General features: G+C 33.7%; 1 protein-coding gene across 5 annotated transcripts in view; it reads left to right on the forward strand.

The window, feature by feature from the left end:
- Positions 1–53: 53 nt before the first annotated feature.
- The window catches only part of CEP192 (centrosomal protein 192), a 156,972-nt gene continuing 138,099 nt past the window's right edge, over positions 54–18,926 (forward strand). For 2 of the 5 annotated variants that reach the window (XM_051970499.1, XM_051970502.1), the window contains exons 1-4: positions 1,396–1,494; positions 1,950–2,120; positions 2,632–2,802; positions 8,768–8,893. In XM_051970499.1, coding sequence (XP_051826459.1) covers positions 2,636–2,802; positions 8,768–8,893 — 293 coding nt within the window. In that variant the 5' untranslated portion in view covers positions 1,396–1,494; positions 1,950–2,120; positions 2,632–2,635. Of the gene's footprint in view, positions 148–985; positions 1,065–1,395; positions 1,495–1,949; positions 2,121–2,631; positions 2,803–8,767; positions 8,894–18,926 lie in introns of those variants that run through there. The other 3 variants (XM_051970500.1, XM_051970501.1, XM_051970503.1) reach the window with 3 other exon arrangements.

Here is an 18,926-nt window from a genome sequence, read left to right on the forward strand (position 1 = left end):
TGGTATCGGAAGCTTTTCCAGCATAACAAGACTAGTCAATTGGCCTTCAAGGCCCTAGGAATTACTGCCGTAATGGAAGATCGGAAGCCTGTAATATACTGCTGCTCCTGCCATTGGGTTCTTTTTGAGCTTCTGAATTGCTAAAAGGTAAGAATTCTTCAGTAAATCCAGCGCAGAAAGGCACGAGGTCGAGAATTTAGCTATTTTACTGGTTTGTTTGTAGTTTGAATTAACAGTCTGGGGACTTGAGAAATTTAAATTATGATTTATTAATCCCTATCTATTGTAAAAAATTGGACCACTGGGCTTTTTTTTTTTTTTTTTTTTAATGTTGGCTTCCTCTTTTATAAAAATGGGATACTGTTTGTCCTACCTACTAAACAGAGTTCATATTAGGATAAAAATGATTTACTATTTTCTAAAGTAAAAAGCATTATCTAAATTTAAAATAACATTACTGTTTGGGTAGATGATTCACAGGAAACAGGAACTACGGATTCTTTGTGCCCTAGATGAGATAAGAATTGCAGCGAAGCCTGAAGGAGCATGCGCTTTCTTTAAGCCGCAATGATACTTAGCGCACTTTACTACCAGAAGTCGTCTTTATCTCCTCCCACAGGAAGGAAGAATTGGGCTCAAAATTCCTCAGCAGGTGAAGGGAAGAGGCTGACTACTCTTTCACCTCTTTAGGAGAGCGCTTTTATTCTACTTCAAATATCACAGCTGTGCTCCCCTCGACCAATCAGCAGGCATTGCGGGCGACCGGATGTCCTTTCCCTCTCCCGAAAGGACCCAATCTGGAGCCTTTTCGGTGTGTTCAGTCGTACTGTCTGGGCGGAAAGGGCGGGCCTCATATCACAGAATACTGAAGTAGAGTCGCGAAGAAGCTTCGTGCGCCTGCGCACAATGACCCGGTTTCCTTTTCCCTTCATCTTTCTCCCTCTGCCCTCAGTCAATCTTCCTGCAACTACCGAGCACAATACGAGGGGAAGACGGTAGAGTTCGGCCGCCCCCTGAGCCCCTCTTTGCTCCGCGTGGCAGCCTCTTGTTTGAGTAGAGAAGAGGTACGCTAAGCTTTTCCCTCAGGGCTCGCCGTTATTTGCCTAGCTGATGCTGGGTCGAGGAATCCTTGGAGCTCTGAGACAGGGGAGGGAAGGAAAGGAGGCGGATCTGCTCCCGATTCTGTTTGGCCGTTGGGTCTCCAAGGCTTCGTCTAGAGCAGGTTGCTGGCTGCCGAGTCTCGAGCCAGCTGTCAGAATAGCAGCTGGAACAAGGGCCGCGCTGTCTGCCAGTGGCTGTGGAAGAGAGTGGGGCGGGATTCGCGCCCTCTAGTAGGGGGCGGAGCTTGTGGAACGTGGCGTCACAGCCCCTCTCCTTCCTTCTAACCCTGCTCCTGCCCCTCAGGCCCATCCCACCTAATTTTCCGGACCCTACTTACCTCACCGCGTTTTCGCGAGGAAAGCGCTTTGTAAATCTTAAAGCGCTAAGAAAAACGTAAGTCTTGATGATTATTTCCTATCTCCGTTCTGTGCGTGGAACCAAGAAAAGCCCCTAATTTCAAAGAGGCTGATTCTGGAGGGAAACAAGATTACTCCACAAGCAGAGCGGTGGCCCGCGGCCTAGTGCAGGGTCAGTTTGGTATCCCCGTGCAGGGGCAGGCTGGAGGCTTGCGTTGGCTTGGGCTGTATTTCTTATTTTTCCATAAAGCAGATTTGTTAAACATGGAAGAAGTGGTGTTAGCCAGAACTTAAGTGGTTTTGGGGTGATCAGCTGATAGAACAGCTTGACAATATTTTGACCCTATTACTTATATAAACCAACTTGTGAGGAATTGTTAAGATTGAATGAATAAAAACATTTATTAAATGCTTACTGTGTGCAAAACCTTCTGCAAAGTATTTGGAAATATAAATAAAAATGTTTCATAAGTACCCTTACCTCTTTTTCAGGTTTTCTTTGGTAAGAATGAGGTCCCATTCTAAGTATTCATTTGGATGACACCTGTGGCTCTCCTGATAACATTTCCTTTTGCTGTTAGCCTTTTGAGATAATTTTACTGGTGACATTTAAAAAAAAAAATCTTATCTCCACCATTCTCAATTTTGTGGGCAGGATTTAAGGTGGGTTCTAATGCCTAATAAACTTAATGCATGCTTAATTATAAAATGTTTCAAATAAGTTGTAAAGTATGCTTCTAGAACTTGATTTTTCTATCATTCATAAAATTTTAAGTGTTTTATTGTTTTAATCTTTGCAATTAATGAGATTTTTAATAGCTGCAGAAAATTATACAAATTATACTAAAAACACGACAGACGAAGATGTATTGAAAGTAATTGTCAAAATGACAAATCAGGAATTTTGATTTTTTTTATGAGATATATTAGGTATATGCTAGGTAGAAATAGAAAACAATTATATATGATAAAATATATGATTTATATTATAGGTATAATAATTCATTATTCCTTGCAAAAAGTTAAGTTGTTTGGTTTGGTTAAATGTAAAATGATGTGACATTTTACCCTTTGTTTTGATATATGTAACAAATACTATTTTAATTTTCTAAAACTTGTGATTTAATTTTTGGAAGAATGATATAATTTGATTTTTAAAAAATTATTTATACAGTGTGATGGAAAACTTTCGACGAATAGCTGATGAATCATTTCCAAGTCCCTTAACTAATTCACTGACCAGTAACAACAGCAGAATTTTAGAAAATATCAGCATTTCTTCGAATCTTGGCCTACCAGTTGCTGTTTCAACAGTTGATAGAAATAGATATTGCTATGATGATAGGTAAGTCTTCCCTCTTCCCCCTTACAAATACAATATATTTTTGATAATTGTAAAGGGTAAAATGACTGAATCTTCCTAAGTAGAAAGTTACACTTTTTTTTTTAGCTTCTTTTCTCAAATATTTAAATGCCATTATGTGCAATGTACTGGGTGATATAGAGATTAAACATTGACTCAATCTGAAGAAGTTTACATTTCATATAGATTGGGAAACTGAAGGAGTGAGAATTAGAATCTATATATCTGTATTGTAGAGGCCAAAGCAAATTTAAGACAGTATTGTTTAGGAAGATGTGAGGAAAGCCACAGGTATTTTGTTTTATTTTGTTTCTTATTCAGTAAGGTCAATTGGGGAAGATTTCATGAAAGAACTGGTACCTGCCTTGATCTTAATAGGAATGGAATGATTCCAAAAATTAGAATTGAGAAAACAATATAGTTCAGGTACAGGGAGACAAGACTGTTCAAATGAAAAGGGCAGAACAAGATTGAGAAACAACAGTATTTAACTTGTATTACATAGTTTGTTAAAGTAAGGTAAAATAAGGTAAGGTTGTAATATTCTCTCTAAAATGTAATGTTCTCTGTTGAGGTTTTCTTGGTTCTCTGGGAGCAGCCTTCGTTTCAGTTCAGTAATCATCACACGAGTAGCCAAGAGTTAAAGTCCAAATTCTTTATTGTCTCCTTTATTTGGGGCTTGGCTAGTTTTTCTGGAAGCCTACTTCCAGAACTTGATTTTTCTATCAGAACCTACTTGGTTCTGAGAGCATGAGCTCCCGCCTGCCTTCTCTAGCTTCTGAATCTCCCCGACTGTCTCTTCTTGCTAAGGCTCCTAGCTTATATGCCCCACACTAGTCATTATATCACAAGGAAACCATTATTTGTTGTAGGATTAAATCAATGCTAAACTAGATTTAACCATTGTCTCCTCAATTCCACTTAGTACCTTATTTCAAGTTTTGGCTTATAACATCTCCTTGTAGGATTAAGTCAATCATACTGAACCATGCTAAATTAGACAACTATTGTCCACTGACTTAGTATCTTGTAAAAATCCTTTGTTTCAAGTACATTAAGGTTAAAAAGATTAGTGGGAAACAGATTTTGTAAGACTTTACATGTCTCACCAAGGATGTTCTGCTTTGCTGTAGAAATAGTAGGGATCTATTGGTGGATTTTGAGTAGGGGAATAAAATGATCTCTTTTTAAGAAAAATTATTTTGGTGGTATAAAAAAGGATGGATTTTAGAGAAAAGAAACTGGAGGCAGAAAATCAATTAGGAGGCTTATTTAAGCAAATTGTCTAGGTGAATGGCGATTGCCTGAATGAGGATGGTGGCCCTTTGAGTGGAGAGAGCCAGAGAAATGTGAGAGATGTTGTGGAGTTATAGTTGATGGGATTGAAGGTGAGAAAGAAGGTAGTCTTAAAACTTAAGATCTATCTTGGTGACTGGGAAAATGGTGTTGATCAGTGAAGAGGAGTAGAAGGGAAAATTTGAGAAAATAGTGATATTCCATTTTAACATGGTTTGAAGTGTTTGCAGATCCTTGAGTAGGCCATCTGGGATTGGAATTTAAATATGACAATAGGAGCTACATGTATTAGAGCCTTATGTGTGTATTAGAGTCTGATGTGTGGAAGTACTATTTTACTGTTTACTGTTATTCATCCATTGTTCTTGAAAAGTAATAATGACTTCTGGAGGATGATGTCTTGAGTTGTAAGTTAATTGGATTTAAATGAAGGCAGGACTTGCTTTCTCCTCCAAAGTCATCTGAATCCAGCTGCAAGAACATAGGTCAGGATGACTATAGATGTCCTTACAATGCAGTGGGAGACCGTGGTCTTTTTAAGTTTATGTTTTTTCAGGCCTTTATCTGATGCAACATTCATTCACTGATTTAAGGCTGGGTAAGAAATAAGGCAAAAGATGGTCTAGTTTGCCCTCTCAAAAAACAAAAAAAATCTGGGAGGGGAAAACCTTCAGGGTTTCTGGCCATAACAGAAATGGTTGCTTTTTCACTCATTATGAACCATCAAGACCCAACCAAGTGAAGCTTGAACTGGGACCTATTATTGACCAGTCAGTGAGAGCCAGAGTGATTTGGATTTTAGGCAGTCCACTACTAGTACTAGTACTTCATTTGAATCCCCATGGATTATCAAAACTGTTTTTTTCATAGCTCTGTTTCAAGAAATCATAAATGAAGCTACATGGGGAAAAAGTTAATTGTCCCAGTTTTTAAAAAATTATTGAATAAATATGTAGAAAAGAAAAAGGCTAGCCCTTAAATTCAAAGATATCTTGCAATATTTAAGTGATTAAAATTTATATTTCTCTGGACAGAGCACCCATGGAGTATAATTCCCCATGACTGAGGGATAAAAAGAAAGGGAAGTAAACGCAAATGAATTCACTGAAGGAGGAACAGGTAGAGAAAAATCCTTAGGCAGAGATTGGGGAAAGAGAGACTGCTATTATATGAGACTGAAGAGAAATACAATTAAGTGGTAATTGCTGTTCTTTAGTAGAGAAGTAGTATCCTAACTAGATCTAAAGAGTTGAGAAGTAAATGAATATTGAGGAAAATGAAGAAGTAGGTATAAATTACATAGGAATTTGTGAATAAAAGGAAGAGTTTAGAATATTGTAGCTTGAGGAGCTGGGGTCTAAGAAAAGGTTCTTTAAACATGGGGGAGACCTAAACATATTAGTTGCCTTATATGTGTGAGTTAGTAGATTATGGATGAGAGAGATAATGATGCAAAGACCAATCCACCAAAAGATACTGGGAGAAAGAGTTGGAAGCATAAGTGATGAAGTTAGCCTTGGCTACCTTTTTTCCTTTGGCTCTAAAGTTATGAAGGAGATGATATATGAGGTCTAAAAGTTTTGAGGTAAGAAAGGAAAATGAGAAAGCTAAGAGGAGATAACCTCAGTTTCTTGGCCTAATAGGTAAGATCTGGTAATCTGGGTTGGGGTGGAATTAAAGATTTGAACAGAAGATTTAGAACACCTGATTTGGAAAATGTATTAACTGATTGCCTGAAAGATGTAAAAAGTTTGTCCTATGTGGATCAGTGAGAACTTGGTTGAGGTTAGAGAACGTGAATTTTTTGTGTGCTTTCCATGGTAAATTTAAACTAAATAGTGTGGTCACTAGGGCATACTGACCTACTTGCCTGGTTATAGTGATTGCTGTGGGTTTCATTTGGGGGCAACAATCTCATCAAATTTATCTTGTTTTATTCAATAGTTAAGAAGTAGAATCAGAAGATAGATTTGGGGCATGAATCTTGAGTTGAAGCTATCTAAGAGGCAGTCATAACTTCATTAAAATTAAGTGAAAATAAGTTTATTTCAAGAGAAAGGAACTTGCATGTGGCAGCCAAAGAATTCACAGTCCTTAGAGAAGTTTGCTCATATTTATGACAGCAGGACAGAGGAAGGAGGAGGAAACAACTCTCCTTAATGGAAAATGACATTGGGAAAGTGGCAGTAAAGATAGAAAGAAGACACCTCCCAAAGCAAAAGACTAAGGTGATAGCAAAAGGAACTGCTAGACTATAAAGTATGAAAATAGGATGATCTACATATTTACAGGATCCCAGCTTCACAAGCAAATTCCCTAGCCTGGTGTTGCCACCTGTCTTGAGACTCAACGTCCAGTTTGGAATATAAACATTAGATTATATCAACTAGGGGTGGGGGGAGGATTTTTGGCTTGAATACTTTCAGGGCCAACTGCATTTGGGCCCATTGTTTGTGGAAATATGGCAATACAAAAGATATGTTCGAGGGACCCCTTAACAGTCCTTTACAAAGGGGGAACAAACATTAGGAACATGATAGTTTTTTGTAAATATGTTTTATTGATATCTTTTATTTTTTACATTGACTAGATTTCTGACTATGTACCTTTGTTTTCTCAGAGATCCATCCCTTATAGCAATTTTTTTTTTCCCTAAGGAAAGAAATAGAGAAGGGAGATGGGGAGAAAATCAAGTATAACCAATTAAGATATGAAAAAAATTTGGCATTATATGTGCATTTTTCATAACCCCTGAAACTCCAGCTTTTGTAAAGGGGGAATGGAAGTTAGATAACTTCTTGTATCTCTTCTTTGAGGTTAAGCTTGTTCTTTTTGATGTTCTGGTATTCAGTTTTGGAGTTTTTCTGATGATAGCTCTTTGAATTTACAGTTGTAGTCATTCTCTATATTGTTTTCCTAATTTTGCTTTCTTCACTTTTCATCATTTCATGTAAGACTTAATGTGTTTCTCGATATTCATTGACTTGATCTTTTCTTACAACAGAAATAACATCCCATTACCTTGAATTTGTTTAGCAATTTTCCTAGTAACATACACTTTGTTTCCAGTTGTTATCACAAATTATTATTATTATTATTATTTTTCCAAAATTAACATCTTTATTAAATCACTTAAGAAATGTTCACTGTAGAAAAGTTAACATTGAGGGTTTTAACAAAACCAAAATAGAATTTTTTTACACAATATTAGCAGCAAACTACTTTTGAGGTTTCACAAATTATTTTGTAACAGTGTGCATTCCTTGGTTGTTGGATAAAGATTAGTAACCTACTACTCAAAGATCATCTACAGACATTAATTTAAGAACTTTGTAATTTTTAACACTTTCTTTTTCACAATTCTGCATCTATCAAGAATAAGTTAGGGGAGCTGCTCTGTATTTTTGTCAGTTTTCTTTATTATAGTAGCAAGAAATGTGGCTTGCTGACCAACCTTGAGATTTCCCATACATTTTGATATAAAAATGTGTCACTAGGCTCACACTTTTCACTTTGGTATAGAACTTTTTAGAGCTCTGCTGGTATAGCTTTAAAGAATCTAGATTTCTTCATCACAGGGATTTTGGAATTATACTTTGCTTGTTAGCAAAAGTGTAGTCTAAATTTCTAATCTTTCTGATGGCACATTCAGGTATATAAATGTGTACTTTAGAGATAAATTATCAGTTTTTTTTAGTGGGTCTATCCCTATTAGTTTTTAATACTTGTAAATGGTGAAGTGTAGTAGTAATCTCTGTGTAAAGGATCATAATGCCCTACATTTAGAGATGGGAAGGACTTTTGATGTCATTTGGTCTAATTCCTTTATTTTATGTGTGAAGAAACAAAGGCTTAAATAGGTAAAATTATTTGCTTTCCACAGTAAGAAAGATTTTGTCTCTGATTCTTATACTTAGCAGCATCAAGATGATGATGTGTCAATTAAATCAGCAATTAAGTATTGCAAAGCTGAAACTCAATTTAGACTTTTGGTTGTGGCAGATCAATGTGTATTGGTAATTCTGTTGACTTACGTTAATTTGGTGAATAAAATTGACATTTCTTGGACTCAGGTTTTCTGCTGTCCATTTTACTTCCCTTTATTTGTGGACTCCTTTTCTTTTTGGATCCTCCTTTCCAAAAGATTAAATTTTTGAAATTGAACTTCAAACCATTTCTATACTCTTGTGTTGTTGCTGATTTCCTGCCTGTATGTTCTCTTGTAATCTTTAAGTTGTTTTTCCTGTTTTCCTTCTTAATCTTTCTGATATTCAAATGTTTCTTTCCATTATATGACACTCAAATACTTGATATGTAAAAAAATGGGGTCCATACAATAGACCCATTGCTCACAGAATCCATGTGTAAGTTAGTAAATTTTATCCATGCCGTTATTAATTGTTTTACCTTCTTCTTCCTGCAACCAATTTGATTGATCTATTATTGCCATGTTTTTGCCACAAAGTTTTTATAGACAGTCTACTTTTCAGGATAGGAAGACAAATGTAAGGAAGTGGTTTGTGCAGCTTATAAGGGACTATGTTACTTAACCTCTGGTTATATTTTCAGTAGTGCATTATTTAATAAAATATTCCTATATTTAAAGTTTTACCTTAACCTACTTTTAACCAACACTTTCCCCTCTTTATAGATACTCTTCTATTCAGGCAACTTACATAGGAGGAGAGAGATTTTCAATTGCTTCTGAATCATCTTATGGTAGTCAGTTAGACTTTGAACCAAAAAGGAAGTTTCATCTTAGCTACTGGGACAGGATGTAAGTGCTATCTTTATTTTATTTTCATATTTTATATTTTAATATTTTTTATTTTTTCCAGCTACATTTAAGACTTTTTTTTTTGCATTTCTTTTTAAAACTTTGAGTTCCATATTCCCCTCCCCCCCCTTCCTCTCCACATTCCCCATTTAGAAAGGCACAGGTAAAGTTATGCAAAACATTTCCATAAAAATCATATTGCAAAAGAAAACATAGATCTCCTCACCCCTAAAAAAAACAACCCTCAAGAAAAAAAAATTAAAAGTATATACTTCAGTCTGTTTTTCAGATACAATCAGTTCTTTCTCTGGGTATGGATAGCACTTTTCATTGCAAGTCCTTCAGAGTAGACTTGCAGCATTATATTGCTGAGAATAGCCAAGTCAGTCACATCTCACATCTCATAATTTTGTTATTATTATGTATACAGTACATTTCCCTTTGCAGACTTTCCAGGTTTTTCTGATAACATTTTGCTTCTTATTTTTTTCTTTTAATAGAACTTTATTTTTCCAAATACATGCAAAAATTGTTTTCAACATTCACCTCTGCAAAACCTTTTTCCAAATTTTTCTCCCTGGCTTCCCTCCATCCCCTCCCTCCATCCCCCTCTCTAAGACAGCAAACAATGTCATAAAAGTTAAGCATGTGCAATTCTTCTAAACATATTTCCATATTCATCATACTGTGGAAGAAAAATCAGGAAGAAATGAGAAAGAAGAAAAAACAAGCAAACAACAGTGATGAAAAGGTGAAAATATTAAGTCTCTTTAGTTTTCTTTTTAGATGCAAATGATACTTTCCATTTCAAATCTATTGGGATTTCCTTGAATTCATCTCATTGTTGAAAAGAACCAATTTCCATCACAGTTGATCATCACAAAATCTTGTTGCTGTGTACAATGTTCTCTTGATTCTGCTCACTTCACTTAGCATCAGTTCATGTAAGTCTAGGTTTTTCTGAAGTCAGTCTGTTCATCGTTTTTTATAGAACAATAATAATTCATTACTTTTATATATCATATCTTATTCAGCTGTAGCCCAATTTGAGGGGCATTCACTGGCTTTCCAGTTCCTTGCCACTACAAAAAAGGATGCTGCAAACATTTTTGCACATATGGGTCCTTTTCCCTTTTCATAATCTCTTTGGGATACAGGCCCAATAGAAACACTGATGGATCAAAGGGTTTGCACAGTTGGATAGTCCTTTGAGCATAGTTCCAAATTGTTCTCCAGAATGGGTGGCTCAGTTCACAACTCTATCAACAATGTAATATTGTCTTAATTTTTCCACATCCCTTACAACATTTACTATTTTCCTTTTCTGTCATCTTAGCTAGTCTACCTCAGAGAATTTCTATAAGGATTACATCTTGGCTCTACCTCTCATTTTACTTAGAACTAAAATGTAATATTAATTGTAGAATAAACAATTATAATTTTGCACAGGTATGATACTTGATGACTGATTTTGTTTTGTTGCATCTGTCATCACAAAGGATTTATGATTTATCTTTTTTAAAAAAATTTTTTCAAGAAAATATTTTTGTGATGTTGTGTCATGAATTTTCATAACATAATAAGCCAGAACAAATGAGAAGAACAGATTTTATTAAACTCAGAGTACATCACCAGTAATTAATGAGAATTGTGCCATTTACAATTCAGCTAGTATTTATATATTACAAGAAAGAAGGAAAGAGGGAAAAAAGATGGCTGCTTATTATAATGCAGCTGACCACACAAGAAATGAAGTATACAATAAATAAAATGCTTGTCATTAGCTAAAGGAGATAGATGAGGGATGAATTCTTGTTAGTATAGCTAAATTCAATAAATTAAAGAGAGCTACTGGCCAAATGGCTCAAACAAAATGAAGGTAATATCCTTACCTGTTTGGACAAAACTATATGTGGTTCCTTGACTAATCAAATGAGAATTTACATTTTCTCAGTGAAAAATGGAGTTTTTAGAGGATTTTGATTCTAAGGAGAAAAAGCTGGATAACTTACAAATGAAAATCAAATAATCTCAAAATAATAGGACTTTTTGTAAAGAAAAGCTGAAAATGGATCAAAAGAGTAGTAGTACACATAGAAGGTTCAATTTTAGTATGTCTCAGGTGATTAATAGAGTCATCCAAGCTAATTAAGTTACATACAATTATAATATCTGGTATCAACATATTTACCAAGATCCTTGAAATTATAGACAGAATTATCTTTTCCCTCCAAAATGATTGGAAAATATATTTTAATTTCACAATTGGGATTGTCTGGGGGAGGGGAAATACAAACTTTTAAATGATTTTAAGTTTTTTTTTTTTTTAAGGCAACTGAGATTTTTTGTACCAATTTTTCATGTAATAAAAATTATTTAATCTTATGTAATTGCTTCTATCTTTTGTTTAGTTGTGACTATATCTCCTTTCAATATCTGTGAAAGGTATATGATCTGCTTTTCTTCTAAAATTTTTTTTTTAGTATGATATTTATGTTGGGTCAATTTAGAATATAATTTAGCATATAGTATAAAATAATGTAAGATATTGGTCTGAATTTATTGTTTTCCAGTTTTTCAAGCAATTTTTATCAAATTAGTAATATTTTTTCTTATGTAATTTTTCTTTTATCAAACATTAGGTTTTTTTTTTTTTTAATTTTATTTAATAATAACTTTATATTGACAGAATCCATGCCAGGGTAATTTTTTTACAGCATTATCCCTTGCACTCATTTCTGTTCCGATTTTTTCCCTCCCTCCCTCCACCCCGTCCCCTAGATGGCAAGCAGTGTCCTATATATGTTAGATATGTTACAGTATATCCTAAATACAATATATGTTTGCAGAACCCAATAGTTCTCTTGTTGCGCAGGGAGAATTGGATTCAGAAGGTAAAAATAACCCGGGAAGAAAAACAAAGATGCAGATAGTTCACATTCGTTTCCCAGTGTTCTTTCTTTGGGTGTAGCTGCTTCTGTCCATCATTTATCAATTGAAACTCAGGTCTCTTTGTCAAAGAAGTCCACTTCCATCAGAATACATCCTCATACAATATCGTTGTCGAAGTGTATAATGATCACCTGGTTCTGCTCATTTCACTTAGCAAAACATTAGGTTATTGAGTTCTGTTATTTCTGATCCTACTGTTCCATTTTTTTGTCTCTTTTTTTTTTTTAAACCAATACCAGTGGTTACTTTATCATATAATTTGAGGCCCAGAAGTGCTATTCCCCCATCATTCTTACTTCTCTTCGTCATTTCCTTTGATATTGTAGATCTTTTGTTTTCCCAAATGAGTCTTGTTATTTTATCAGGTTTTATAAAGTATTCCCTTGGTAATTTGAGAGGCATGTCATTATTATGTGTAAAATTACTTTGATAATGTTGTCATTTTTATTATATTGGCATTGACCTAGCTGTGAGCATTGAATAGTTCTCCTGCTTTTTAAGTTATTCTTTATTTCTTTAAGGAACACTTTGTAATTGAATCAATACATATCTTTTGCATGCATGTAGGGGGGTCTGTGATATTTCATAATAATTTAGAATGATGTCCCTATTTAATTTTGTGTTTTATTACTGTTAACGTAGATTTGTTATTGATTCTGGGAGATTTGTTTTGTAGTATACAACTCTGTTGAATTAGCTGTTGGTTGTCTCAATTAGGGAATCTTGATTGATTCCCTAGGATTTTTCAAATATATCATCATGTCATTAGCAAATAGGGATAGTTTTATCTCTTCTTTATTTCTTTTTTTTTTCTTCTTTAGTCTTATTGCTGTTGCTAGGATTTCCAGAACATGATCATGTAATAGTAGTGAGAGAGTAAGCATCTTTATTTCACTTCTGTGTTTATTTTTAAATTATTCTTTTTTTTTTTTTTTTTTTGGTGTCTGTTTTGTTAATATATAACTGTATTGGATTATTTTTAAAAATTTTCTTCTAATTTTGTTGTTTCATTTTGATAATTTCTACTAGTGACTTTGACAAGAATTTTTGTCATCTCTGGAATCATTCATTTACTTTTTAGGTCCATTATTATTTTTAGGGAATTTGTTACTAAGGCAAGGTTTTTTTTTTAAAACCTCTTTTGTGAAGCTTTTGATCCTCTCTTCCCCCCAATTCTGTGTCTCTTATCTTTTTAAATATCCTTCCAAAATTCTTATATAATTTCTTCTAATAATTCTGTTGTAGGCAAGCTTTTTTTTTTCTTTTTTAGCATTTGATGTTGTAAATGTTATAAAAATGATATTTTCAATTTCCAAATGTTTTATTTACTCTTTTGGATGTACTATAAGTAAGTTTTTCCACTATGGAAGAGAATATTATAAATGCAATACACGTGACTGGGGAATGAATTTGCTGAAGTCATATTCAAAACCTTAGAAAACAACCAGAAGGTTGTAATTCAGTTGTTTTACATATAACCCTTTAGTTTAAAAAAAAGAAAAATTCAGGAAAGATTTCGAGACTCATAAGATGATTTATTACAGTTCTGCTTCTTGTTCCAAATCTCCTTCTTTGTTCCTTTGAGCCCTTTGGCTATTCTCTACACAAAATTCCTGTACACTTTGTCAGTGTTGCCCTCTTTGGGCTCCTATTCTCTAAACTTCTATGCATTTTCTGCATTTAGGAACTGAATCGCCAGCTGTTCGGGCTTGGAACTTTCATCAGCACAGTCATTGTTTATGTTACAGAACGAGGCCCTGTCAGATTGCCTCTGTATTAAGCTTAAGCTCTAATAATGATGTTATATAGTCATGTACACAAAATAGAGTTTTGTCCCTTCTCATGAGGAAGTGGATCATGCCATTCTTGTCTTGTTTCAGTGGGCTCATGTCACCTGTCCCTCACTTTTTTCATTTTTGAAGGTCTTTCTCAGAAACAAGTTGGAATAGCTTTTCTTAAATCTTAAATAACTCTTCTTTATCATCTTCAACGATTTTAATAGTGACAAATGATGAGGAATAGCATTTTCACAATGTAAATTAAAAAGTAATCATTAAAATTGTTTGGTAAAAATAAAATAAAAATGAAAAGAAATGGCATATCAAAAAATTTCTGAGATTTCATTTGCTGTTTGGCAAAGATGAGAAAAGATTTGACTAGTCAATACTAGAGTGGTTATGAAAAATCTACTAATTGCTTGCTGATGAAGCTGTGAAGTTTTCCAGTAATTCTTGGAATCAGCTTGGAATTGTACTATTAAAGTGTGTAAAATGTATATATATATTTAAAAATGTTTCCTCTAAATCAACATCATTTTCTTTGATAGCTGACTCTTCTTTTTTTTCCATATGTAATGTTTGCATCTTCCAAATTTCATTCTTGAGGGTGTTATATCTTTTCTGGGCTAACTTTAGAATTTTCCTTAGTGGTAAGATTATTTTTTCTAAATCCTTAGAAATGTGAATTTCCAAAATCTAAGTTATATCCTTTATTATGGTACTTTTATTTTTCTCAGAAATTTTGAGGTGGATCCTGCAAAGTTCTTATTTCTATTTCATTTACTAGTTTTCTCTTTCTTCACCATTTCTTCCCAAATGTTTTATAAGATGCAGTTATTAAAGCAAATCAAGAGCTTATTAGTTCTTTTGTTTTTGGCAAACAGTGAAATCTTTCATCAGTATTATATCATATTTTTGTGCCAGGGTTATGGTTTGTTAATCTCTCTCCCTTCTATTGAATTGTTCTGTAACTCAGATTGTATTGATTCATTTTCTGTTCCTTTTGATCTTAACCTATGTGTCAGATTTCTCTCCTGTATTTTTTTGTACAGGGCTACTTTTTCTGTGTTTCTATTTATCTTGACCTTGATTTCTGATTCTTGAATGGATCATTAAAATATAATCATGTGTCTAAAAAGGAAAGTTGCTTTTTAGAAAGAACTACTATGACTTCACAAGAATGGTCTCTGCATTTTAAACTTCATTTTATTTTTTGGATAGGATTACCAAAATACCAAATGAATCACTTTGGACATAGTTGAGCCATATTTTAGTAAAGCTTTTTTTTTTTTTTTTTTTTTAACATTTTTTTCTAATTACATGTAAAAAAATTTTACATTATTATTTTTTAAAATTTGAGTTCCACTATGCCCAAAGGGCTTATAACTGTGCATAAGCTTTGATATGCTATATCTTTAGGATACTAGAATGCTAGATCTGTATCCCAAAGAAATCACAAAAGAGGGAAAAGGACCCACATGTGCAAAAATATTGGTAGCAGCTCTTTTTTTAATGATGGGGGATTGAAAATTACGTGGATGCCATCAATTGAGGAATGGCTGAACAAATTATGGTATGTGAATGTAATGGAAAGCTATTGTTTTATAAGAAATGATGAGCAGGCTGACTTAAGAAAAGCGTGGAAAGATTTACATGAACTGATGCTGAATGAAGTGAGGAGAATCAGAAGAGCATTGTAGACAATAACAGCAAGATTATGTAATGATCAACCATAACAAACTTTAGCTCTTCTCAACAATAAAGTTACCTAACACAATTCTAACAGACTTGGGATAGAAAATGCCATCTCCATCCAGAGGAAGAACTATGGAAACAAAGTGGATTGAGCATACTATTTTCATCCTTTTTTGTTTTGGCTTTTTTCTTTCCTATAATTTTCCCTTTTGTTTTGATTTGTCTTTCACAACATGGCTAATATGGAAGTATGATTAAAATGATTATATGTGCATAAAATGATTTGTATATGTATAGCAGTATGTGTGTATATAACTATATATCTGTCTCTGTATCTCTATATATATCTATATCTGATTGCTGTCTTGGGGAAGAAGGAGAGAAGGAAAAGAAGGGGGGAAAAAGTTTGGAACTTAGAATTTTACAAAATAATGGGGACAAACTGCAACCATTCCCAATAAGATCAGGAGTGAAACAAGGTTGGCCCACTATCACCGTTACTATTTAATATTGTATTAGAAATGCTAGCTTTGGCAATAGGAGTTGAGAAAGAGATTAAAGGAATAAGAGTAGGCAATGAGGAAACCAGATTATCACTCTTTGCTGATGATATGATGGTATACTTAGAGAACCCCAGAGATTTTACTAAAAAGTTATTAGAAACAATCCACACCTTTAGCAAAGTTGCAGGATACAAAATAAACCCACATAAGTCATCAGCATTCTTATATATCACTAACAAAACCCAACAGCTAGAGTTGTAAAGAGAAATTCCATTTAAAGTAACTACTGATTGTATAAAATATTTAGGAATCTATCTGCCAAGGGAAAATCAGAAACTTTATGAGCAAAACTACAAAACATTTTCCACACAAATTAAGTCTGATCTAACCAACTGGAAAAATATTAAATGCTCTTGGATTGGGCGAACAAATATAATAAAGATGACAATACTACCTAAACTAATCTATTTATTTAGCGCTATACCAGACTCCCAAAAAACTATTTTAATGACCTAGAAAAAATAACAGAGTTCATGTGGAAAAACAAAAAGTCAGGAATTTCAAGGGAATTAATGAAAAAAAAAAATCAAATGAAGGTGGCCTAGCTGTACCAGATCTAAAATTATAAAGCAGCAGTTACCAAAACCATTCTGGTACTGGCTAAGAAATAGACTAGGTTAGGTGTTCAAAGGATAAAAGAGAATCTTACAAAAGCGAATGTTGGAAGCAGTTAAATAGTACAGTGGATAGAATACTGGCTGTGAAGTTGGGAAGATGAGTTTAAATCTGGTTTCAGACATTTAATAGTTCCTAACTGTGTGATCCTGGGCCAAGTCATTTAACCCTAGTTGCCTTGCAAAAAATAAATAAATAAATAAATGTTGAAAATAAAATACTTTTAAGTGAAAAAAAAGTTTTAGTTCTAAAATCTATTCTTCCTTCATTCTTCTTTTCTCTCCCTTAAAAGGGGAGCAATCTGATATATAGACTATACATACTGTGCAGTTATGCAGAATAGATTTTCTTTTTAACTGTTGCAAAAGAAGACACAGATCAAAAAACCTCCTAAAATCAAGAAAAGAAAAAAAAATAGTATGTTTTAGTCTGTATCTTCCATCAGTTCTTTCTCTGGAGATGAATAGCATTTTTTATCTTAAGTCTTTTGGAATTGTCTTCACTAATTGTATTGTTGAGTATAGCTTAGTCATTCGTAGTTGATCGTCATCTAGTATTGCTTTTAACACGTTGTTCTTATTTTGCTCATTTCACTTTTAGTAAAGCTTTTCAGTAACTTATACTATTCTTGTGAAAAGGATGAAAAGATGTATATTGGGAGATAATGCAATTAGGTGAATTCAGAACTGGTTTATGGCCAGCCTCATATCGTGATTGTTAAAGAGTAAATGTTAGCATAAAGTAAGTCTAGTACTATAACCTAGGATTCTATCCTTGATCCTGCAAAGTTAAACATTTTTGATTAATTATTTGGATAAAGTAAAAATGAAAGGCTTTTCAAAATTTTCACATGGCACCAAGCTGAGATGGATTTACTGCATAATAGTGGCCTTGGACTAAAAATGACATTCATCAGAGATAAATATAAAATCTTATAGTTGGGTACAAAAAAAAATCAATTTTACAAGTATAAGAGGGAGTAACATACTTAGATTGCAATTCTGAAGAGGATCTGGGGGTTTTACTGAACTTGTAAATTCAGTATGAATTATCAAAATAATATGGCAGTAAAAAAGCCAATGCAGTCTATTTTACAACATCACGAGAAAGGCTTAGTGTTTCAAGGAATAAGTTGATAGTGATAGTCTTTTCCTATTCCTTTTTTTTCTTTTTAGATAAACAATCCATTCTGATAATGGAGAATCCTCAGTTCAACAAATGTTTTTAATTTAAAAAATTCTGAACTTAATGGACTTTCAAAGTGAAAATTTCCTTTTGCAGAGGAATAGAAAAAATGATAATGTATGAAATATTTGAAACCACTTATTATGCTAACAGCTTGTTTTTTATATATTTTGTTTTCAAAGTTTCTTTGCTTCTTTGTTTCTGAACTTCTTTTTTTGCCTTCTATTTTAAAAATACACTCATGACCCTCTTTTTTTTTTTTTTTTTTTAAACACTATATCTACCTTTCCCTAAGGCCTTTTCTTCCATGAAAAAAGAAGAAAAACACAGTCCTTGTAATAAATATGTGTAATTAAAGAAAACAGATCCACACGTTTTCCATCTCCAAAAGTATGTCTCATTCACTTAGTATAGTGTCTAACTCTTAGTAGTAAGGGCCATATAAATGTTTATTTCCCTCTCTCTCCCTTCCCTGTAAAATGTCTTTATTTTGCAGATAAAGAAATTGAGGCTTAAAGAAGTTAAGTAACTTGCTCATGTTCACACAGTGTTTGCCTCTGGATTTGAACACAGTTCTTAACTGACTTCAAGTCTAGCTTTCTATTCACAGACAAAAAAATCGAACAATCTGAACGGTCTGACAGTGTATTAAGAGAAACCAAAATATATAGAAAATAAATACAATGTAATTTTTTTTGTCTGTGCAGGTACTATCAATTATGGTGGGTGGAAGGAGGGATCAGGATTATCTACAAGGTAGCATTTGAGCTGATTTCTGTAGGGTAGCAGGGATTTCCAGATAAAGAAATGAGGGGGTGGGGAATGTCTTGCTGGCATGGGACTCTTAAAGTGCCCACTATAATCCAGTCATTGTACTATGCATAGTATAAGTTTTCTCAGCACCAACCTTGGAGTTAGGAGGACCCGACTTCAAATTCAGCTTCAGATACAACAATTACTATCTATGTGACTCTGAGAGAGTCACTTGATCCCAGTTGCATCAGCAAAAAAAAAAAAAAAAAAAAAAAAAAAAAAGTTATCTTCTTTTGGCAAGAAATTAGTTTCTAATGTGAACAATTTAATAATTTCTTGGCTACAACTGGTGTAATTATTCACATTACTGCAAAATTTGCTCTGTTCTCTGTGCTTGCTGGAACTATGTTGGATGCTCGGAATGTTTCTATTTACTATTACCTCTCAGAATCCCTGTCATTCCTTAAGATTCTGCTGAGGCAAGTGTTTTTA

This window comes from Antechinus flavipes, chromosome 1, assembly GCF_016432865.1.
Source record: "Antechinus flavipes isolate AdamAnt ecotype Samford, QLD, Australia chromosome 1, AdamAnt_v2, whole genome shotgun sequence".
Classification (NCBI taxonomy): Eukaryota; Metazoa; Chordata; class Mammalia; order Dasyuromorphia; family Dasyuridae; genus Antechinus; species Antechinus flavipes.